The 9,223-nt window shown below is 36.1% G+C and overlaps 1 protein-coding gene across 1 annotated transcript in view; it reads left to right on the plus strand.

The window, feature by feature from the left end:
• Positions 1-7,754, plus strand: part of RORA (RAR related orphan receptor A) — a 43,487-nt gene extending 35,733 nt beyond the window's left edge. The window contains exons 7-9 of the mRNA XM_007958277.2: positions 495-605; positions 1,630-1,742; positions 7,590-7,754. Coding sequence (XP_007956468.2) covers positions 495-605; positions 1,630-1,742; positions 7,590-7,754 — 389 coding nt within the window. The remainder of the gene's footprint in view (positions 1-494; positions 606-1,629; positions 1,743-7,589) is intronic.
• The last annotated feature ends 1,469 nt before the right edge of the window (positions 7,755-9,223 follow it).

Consider the following 9,223-nt stretch of genomic DNA (forward strand, 5'->3'; position numbering starts at 1 on the left):
CACAGTAGAAAAGAAAATTGAGTGAATTTATCATTTTAGTTAAATGGTAGCTGTTAAACTCTACTGGTTAAAAGTGTGTGCTCTGAAGTCAGGCAGTCTAGGTTTGAATCTCAGCCTGTTGCTTCCTATTTGGGTGGTGTTGGATGAATTATTTCTGAAACTCAGCTTTTTCATCTCTACAGCGGGGATAATATAATAATAATACCTCCCTCATAGGGTGAAATAGGAGGCAACCCAAAGAAGTAACAGCAATACCTCACATAGTATATCATGTAATAAATATTCATTCTCATTATTATGAATGATGATGATGGTGGTGCTATTGGCTAAACAGAATTTTCTTTTAAGATTTCAAAGTTATTAAACCATACAGGTGCTGTTATCATCCCATCAGATCTGCAAACACTTTTACTACAACCCTCTTTAGTTTCTTTTACAGTTTTTCCCAGGATAATAACCAAAATCCTAAATTGCCTCTACTTTCATTTTGGCAGGTTGTGAAGACTTTATTAGCTTTGTGTTTGAATTTGGGAAGAGTTTATGTTCTATGCACCTGACTGAAGATGAAATTGCATTATTTTCTGCATTTGTACTGATGTCAGCAGGTGAGATAACCAAATAAAAATAATAAAATGGTTTCAAAATTGTCCAGGTAAAGAATTTTTCTTACAAGGTGCATGACTTCTAATGACTATAGGATATTTGGGAGGCTATGAGAAGGACTGCTCCCTTATTAAATCTAATTTTAAGTTTTCAAGTAACATCTATCCAGCACACATGTGCATATACACATACACCCTTTGAAAAAATCTCATTTCTTTTGGATGAAATTTTAAGAAATTAGAATTGAATAAAACCTAGTCTAGAATTAACCTTCTGCTGTTTGCAGTCAAATGCCTTAGGCACTGTGCCACCAGAGCTCCTGTTTTTTTGGATTTTTGTTTTTGTTTTTTAGTCTGGAATAAACCTTCTGCTGTTTGTGGCAGGGTAAGCTTACCTTTCATAACACCAGTTGCCGTGATAAGATGTGATTTTAAGATATCTTGCTTTTTTCTTAAAATCCATTTGAATGTTATCTGAATTTAATCTGTTTTCAACCAGCAGTGTCTCTTGAGGATAATCAGTTTCGCAAATTTACTATCTTCTATTTGGGATTCTTACAAATAAAAAATTTATCCTAAAGTTTTTATCCTTAAGTCATTTGAAATCCTATAGCATTTTTAATTGCCTTGGATTATAAAGCAATTTTCATATTTACCAGAAAAGTTAGCAGTATTAATATGAGTATTTCATTCAGAAATGTAATTATTAGGAAGACTTGAGGGGCCATGGTGGTTTCTTTGCACACATATAGGTATGACCTTAAATTTAATTGGTTATCCTTTTGAAAGAGGAAGAGCCTTCCTTCCTTTAAGCATCAGTAAAATGGAAAGGTTTAACATCCTGTTTTATAACTGTCATAGATCAGTTTTCAACTCCTGTAGGAACAAATTTTGAAAGAATGGAACTGGCCCGATAGTCTCTAAATAGGCATTATAGTATCATAATCTATGTCTAAGAGTCAAAAAGAATGAAGTGTTCCAATACCACATTGGAAGAGTGCTAAGAAATATCATTTTTCATGTCTAGATCGCTCATGGCTGCAGGAAAAGGTAAAAATTGAAAAGCTGCAACAGAAAATTCAGCTGGCTCTTCAACACGTCCTACAGAAGAATCACCGAGAGGATGGAATATTAACAAAGGTAAGAGACAAAGGGTTTCCAATGGCACGGCCTGAATTATTCCACAGCACAGATGCTGCTGCCCACCTGCCCTTGTGAGATGAAGAGGTGGTTTCCCTGACTAGCCTTCAAAAGTATCACTAAGAAACAGGCTACTGAAAAAGAAAGAAGTACCTCCATTTAGAAAACTTCTGTTGTTCAGATTAAACTCGTTGTTCAGGTTAAATTCTATTCATTATCAGGTCTTACAAAGTATACTGCAATAACAGGGCAATAGTTAAAAAAATAATAATAACAATTAATTATTATTACATTCTGGAAATCCTCCTCCTAGTCCATCAAACTTGGGGATAAAGTAGAGTTGATATTCTGTATTGATAGAGAAGGAATCTTTGAATTTAGAAGGAAGAAGATATAAAGGGCTAAAAATTTAACCAACTATATACTTTAATATAAAGAGTTCTGGTGGTGCAGTGATTAAGGCATTCAGCTGCTAACCAGTAGGTTAATCATGGGAGAAAGATGAGACCATCTGCTTCTGTAAAGATTTACAGCCTTGGAAACCCTATGGGGTGGTTCTACTCCATTCTGTAGGGTCTCTGTGAGTCAGAATCAACTTGATGGCTGTGGGTTGGGTTGGATAAACTTTAATATTAATTAGTTCTATTTCCATTAAAGTCATTAGTAATCAAATTAAACAACACACTATTAAACTACCAATGGGCCAAGAGAGAAATCACAAATTTCTTATAGTCAAATGAAAATGAAAACACTCCCTACTAAAACTTGTGGGATGTAGTGAAGGAAATAAATATATGGCAATAAATACCTACATAAAAAAATGAAGAAAGGTCTTAAATTAATAGCCTAACTCAACAATAACTCCAGGATCTAGAAAAAGAAGACCAAACTAACTAGACCTACAAGAAAAAGGTAACAAAGATCAAAGCAGAAATTAAAAAAATCAAAAACAGAAAAATGACAGAGAATCAATAAAATCAGATGCTGATTCTTTGAAAAGATCAATAAAAAGATCATTGACTAAACAGACAAAGAAGAGAAAAGATATAAATAACCTAAATTAAGAATGAAAGGGAGATGACAACAACCTGATAGAAATAAAGAGGATTATGACAGGATGGTATGAACAACTGTATGGCAACAAACTGGAAAAGCTACATGAAATGGACAAATTCTTAGAAGCATAACCTATCCAAAAAGAGGAAACAGAAAGTCTCAACAGACTTATAGCAAGCGAAGAGATCAAATCAGTGATCCTAAACCTCCCAACAACAACAAACCCTGGACCTGATGGCTTCACTGGGTAATTCCACCAAGTATTTAGAGAAGAATTGACACCAATACTATTTAAACTCTTCTAAAAGATATGGAAGGAAGTAATACTCCCTAATTCATTCTAGGAAGCAAATATAAGCCTGGTGCCAAAACCAAAGATACCATAAGAAAAGAAAACTACAGGCCAATATCTCTTATGAATAGAGATACAAAAATCCTCAACAAAATACTAGTGAACAGAAGCCAACAGCATATTAAAAGACTCATACACCATGACCAAGTGGGATTTATTCCAGGAATTGCAAGGGTGGTTCAACATTAGAAAATCAATCAATGTAATACACCACATCAATAAAACAAAAGAAAGAACCACATGATCATCTCTAGGGATGCAAAAAAGTATTTCATAAAATCCAACCTCTTTTCTTGATGAAAACCATAAACAAGATTAGAATAGAAGGGAAATTCTTCAATATGATTCAGGGCATTTATGAAAAGCCAAAAGCTAACACTGTACTTAATGGAGAATGATTGAGAGCTTTCACCTTGAATTGGGAACAAGACAAGGGTGCCTGCTCTCAACACTTCTATTCAATATTGCACTAGAAGTCATATCTAGAGGAGTAAGACAAGAAAAAGAAATTTAAGCTATCAAGGTTGGGAAAAAAAAGTAAAATTATCTCTGTTTGCAGAAGATATGATCCTATTTATAGAAAATCTCAGAGTCCACAAGTAAACTTCTAGAGCTAATAGAGGAATTTAGCAAAGTTACAGGGTACAAGGTCAACAAACAAAACTCAGTTGGGTTTCTATACACCAACAATGAGAAATATGAAAGTGAATTTACAGAAACAATTCCAAATAGCATCTACTCACTGACGTCGAGTCAGATCTGACTCATAGAGACCCCTCCTTGGGTTTCCGAGGCAGTATCACTACAGAAGTAGATTGCCCAACCTTCCTTCCGAGGAGTGGCTGATGGGTTTGAACCTCCAGCCTTCTGGTTAGCAGTCAAATGCCTTAGGCACTATGCCACCACAGCTCCCAAATAGCATCTAAGAGAATAAAATACTTAAGAATAAATCTAACCAGGGACATGAAAGACTTATACAATGAAAACTATAAAACACTGCTGAAAGAGATTAAAAAAGACTTAAACACATGGAAAAACGTTCCATGTTCATGAATTGGAAGACTTAATATTGTTAAAATGTCAACACTACCCAACGGATCTATAGATTCAATGCAATTCTGATCAAAATTCCAACCACCTACTTGTTGGGCAATCCTACTTCCGTAGTGATACTGCCTCGGAAACCCAAGGAGGGGTCGCTATGAGTTGGGGCTGAGTCGACGGGACATAACAACAACAACAACTTTACAGAAATACATAAACCAATTCTCAACTGTATATGCAATGGCAAGAGGCCCCAAATAGCTAAAACAATGTTGAAAGAGAAGAACAAAATAGGAGGACTAACACTTCCTGATTTTAGAACGGCTACAGTAGAATCAAAACAGCCTGGTACTGGAATAACAATGGATGCATAGACCAATGGAATGGAATTGAGAGTCCAGATGATAAACTGACTATCTATGGTCAACTGATTTTTGACAAGGGTGCTAAATCCATTCAGTTGTGAAAGAAGAGTCTCTTCAATAAATGGTGTTGGGGAAATGGATTTCCACATGCAGAAAAATGAAACAGGATCCAGGCCTTACATCATATACAAAACCAAACTCAAAATAGATTAGGGACCTAAAAGTACACGTTGTTATTGTTGTTATGTGCCGTCAAGTCGGACCTGATTCATAGCAACTCCTCCTTGGGTTTCCGAGGCAGTATCACTACAGAAGTAGATTGCCCAACCTTTCTTCCAAAGAGTGGCTGGTGGGTTTGAACCATCAGCCTTCTGGTTGGCAGTCAAGTGCCTTAGGCACTATACTACCAATGTGCACGTCAAAACCATAAAATTCTTAGAAGAACAAGTAGAGGTGATGCTGTCAGGCCTAGCTTTTAACAATGGTTTCTCTAATGTAATAACAAAAGCACAAACAACAAAGGACAAAATAAATGGGACCTCATAAAAACTAAAAACTTTTGTTCATCAAAAGAACCAAAAAAGTGAAAGGATAAGCTATTAACTGGGAGAATAGCTTCAGAAACATATATCTGGCAAGGATCTAATAACCAAAATACATATTAAATGTTGACAACTTAATAACAAAAAAACAAATAATTCCATTATAAAATAGGCAAAGGACTTGAATGGCATTTCACCAAAGAGGATATTTAAATGGCCACCGAAAACATGAAAATACGTTTAGTGTCATTAACCATCAGAGAGATACAAATCAAAACCTCAAAACCACTATGAGATACTACTTCACCCTCACTAGGATAGCTAACATAAAGAAAACAGAAAATAACAAATGTTAGCAAGGACGTGAGGAAACTGGAACACTTAACCATTGCTGGCAAGAATGCAAAATGGTACAGCCATTGTGGAAAACAATGTGGCAGTTCGTCAAAAAACTGAAAATAGAACTACCACATGACCTAGCAACACCACTCCTAAATACATACACAAAAGACTTGAAAGCAGAGACTCAAAAAGAGACTTGTCTATCAATGTTCACTGCAGCGCTATTCACAAAAGCCAAAAGGTGGAAACCAACTAATGCACATCAACAGATGAACAGATAAATAGAATGCAGTACATACATATAACAGAGTACTACTCAGTCAGTAAGAGAAATGAAGTCTTGATACGTGCTGCAATTTGGAGGGAGCTGGAAGACATTATGCTGAGTGAAATAAGCCAATCACAAAAGGAAAAATTATTGTATTGACCTCACTTATATAACAAGACAGGAAAAGTTGAAAGAAAAAAAATTAAAGGTGTTAGTAATCAACAGTAAATGGCTTTTGTACTTTCTTCTTCAACTTCTCCTCATTATTCTATATTCAAAGCCTAAGGTTTCACTTTTGCTATTACCGTCTTTCACAATAAAAATATAATTAGGATGTCAATTTAAAATATGCTTGTATCTTTTCAGGGGTAGTGCTAATAATACGTGTTGGTCTTAGAAAAACCAGCTCTATTCTTTCTCAGGTTATTTTATGTGTTTGATTGCTCAAGAGAATGATTTGAAGGGTTTTCAGTTTTGGTTTATTTTGTTTTCTTCTGATAGCTAGATTAGGATATTGAAGAACAGAAAGGAGAAATTAGCTGTTAATTACTGTTTTGTTTCTTATTTTGTTAAATGAGAAATTGGGGGAAAAATGAGCAATGAAAAGGAAAGGAACTGTTTAGAGCTTCACTCTCCTCTGCTCCTTGCCCCAGTGCAAGTGTACTATTGTCTTGTGCATTCGTGTCTGTGGCTCAGAGACCCTAGAGGACAGAGCAGAACTGCCCCATAGGGCTTTTGAGCCTATAATCCTTACAGGAACAGATCTTTCTTCCTGCTTGCAAGGTAGGCTGGTGGGTTAAAGCCACCAACCTTAAGTTTTATAGCTGAGTGCTTAACCACTGTACCTCCAGGGCTCCTTGAGTATAACATTAAAAAAAAAAAAAAAAAAAACCAAACTCACTGCCATTGAGTCTATTCTGATTTATAACCACCCCTGTGTCCAAGGCTGTAAATCTTTATAGAAGCAAATTGCCTCATCTTTCTTCCACAGAGTGGCTGGTGGTTTTGACCACTGACCTTTTGGTTAGCAGCCAAATGCCTTAAGCACTCAGAGCTCCTTAAGTGTACCATTAAGTGGTGGTTCTTCTTCTTCTTTTTTTTTTTTTTAAGAGAGTCCTTAACCATGGACAAGATTTGATGAAAATAATCACTGAAGAGGATTGTTTTGGGTTGAGATAATAAGTGTTTTGCACTTGTATTGTGTTTTAAAATTTACAAAACATTTTTGCAAGTCCTATTATTATCTCAGCTGTTAAGTGGTCAGTGCTGGGAGTCAGTCCAGGCCTTCTGACTATTCATTCTTTTTTTTTTTCACTCAGAGCCTTTTGGTCAAACCCAGAATTGCTTTGTTATGGGCAAAACTCTTCATTGAGAAGAATCACATTGCACTGGAGTTGACTAGTATTTGTTCTGTATGAAATGTTTAATGGTGCATTCATCCTTATGTAGTCTCATGCCCTCACCTATATGACTATTGCCTCTCCCTCTTCTCTCTTACCAAATCTCTTCTTTTCCCAAAGTGGTAGAAGGCAGGAAGGAAAGAATGGTAGAGCAGGAAGCATGCTGGAAAAGGAAGAGAGGCCAGGAAACTTGGGTTCTCTTTTCCATTCTGCCACTAACAGGCTATGTCAGCTTTTGCTTATGAACATCCTTCTATGTTATGAAATTCTTCTTCTTCAAATCATATTGATATATATCTGGTGCTCTATGATAAGACTACATCATCATTTATGTTTACTAATCCTCTATTATTAGACATTTAAGTTGGCTCCAAGTGTTTCACCATGATAAACATGCTGTGAAGACCCTCCAGATGCCCTGGTTCTTGATTTTCATACCTGTTCTCTCCTGACAACCTGTCTTCTCTTCCACTTACAGTTAATATGCAAGGTTTCTACATTAAGAGCCTTATGTGGACGACATACAGAAAAGCTGATGGCATTTAAAGCAATATACCCAGACATTGTACGACTTCACTTTCCTCCATTATACAAGGAGTTGTTCACTTCAGAATTTGAGCCAGCGATGCAAATTGATGGGTAAATGTATCACCTAAGCACTTCTAGAATGTCTGAAGTACAAACATGAAAAAAAAAAAATTTAATCAAGACACTTTATATGGCCCTGCACAGACCTGGAGCGCCAACACACTGCACATCTTTTGGTGATCGGGGTCAGGCAAAGGAGGGGAAACAATGAAAACAAATAAAAGTTGAACTTGTTTTTCTCATGCATATGATTTCCATTATGCCTACAGATATGGACCCTTTTTCTGTTTCGACTTCTTGATCGTTGACCTCTGTTTACACAGAAGGAGGGTACTAAAGTCGGAGGATTTCCTTTTCTTGTAGCTCACTGCCCACAGACTTTCTACAGCATCACCAATCTGTCAGTAACAACAGAGAGTCCGGCAATAATCGGTGGCTGGTGTGCATAGCGGAGGTTGCGGCATTACTTTGCACAACTTGCTCTTTGTTTCATGAAGGAAGTTTTTTTGTTTTTTGTTTTTTTTTTTCCACCGATTATTGCCAGTCGGCAGGACGGCATGAAAAGGGTCCATAGCACTAGCAACAATAGCATTATAATATATTACAGGGTAAATGGGCATGAAGACTATATATAGCTAAAAGAGATATTGTTTATATATTGTTTTAATTAATATAAAATGTAGTTACTGGTGTAGCTTTTCCTGTTGAATTGATAAGGCACTTTCATTTTGCACCTTTTTCTTTAAATTAAATACTAGCGTGTTCACTGTCATGTAGCATGTGCCCAAGTTTAACTGAGAAGGCTTGGAAGGTACATCAGGAGGTATTTATGCTGCTGTTTACAAAATTACTTTTAAAAGACTGGCTGGTCATATCTAGAAATCATGATGTTGAGTGTTTTGTTTTTTTGTTTTTTTTAAATATGTGAATTTGGGATTAGAAATGGAACTCTCCCTAAATGATACTTTGCTTTTTGGTAAGTTTCTGGGTAGATGTGTTTATGCTTCATACAAAGTTGAATGTTCAATGGGTGCTGTGAATTTATTCTGTCATGCCACCTCATGGTGGCAGAGGAGGAAAGGCTCATTTTACACAATTAGTACTTAAATGGATTCAGTCTCAATTTGGAATCCTTACGATTTGAGACTCAATAACAAGAATATTATTAAAATCCAGCTTTTATTTTAAGAAGGACTCAAAGATTCTATCTGGAACAAACACACACTCCACTTACGAGGACATGAAGCACATACTTGGTGAGTGTTTATGTTCTTAGGGAACCTTAAGAGTTTATCCCAGAGTGAACTGATTCTCGACTAGCTGCCTCTCGATGTTACAGTGCTCGAATATTGCTCTCCATATTATCTAGACAATGGCAAGGAGGGTGAAGGAGGCATACAATATTGAACCATTTTCTCCTATTTAAATAGTAAATGTGTTAAGCCTTTAAAGTGAAGTTGATGCTAGCTGCAAACATTTACTCTTGTATTTATCATCACTAGAAAACTGTGGACTGTAATTTAT

This window comes from Orycteropus afer, unplaced genomic scaffold (assembly GCF_000298275.1).
Source record: "Orycteropus afer afer isolate SDZICR_OR568_19922 unplaced genomic scaffold, OryAfe1.0 scaffold00015, whole genome shotgun sequence".
NCBI classification, from domain to species: domain Eukaryota; kingdom Metazoa; phylum Chordata; class Mammalia; order Tubulidentata; family Orycteropodidae; genus Orycteropus; species Orycteropus afer.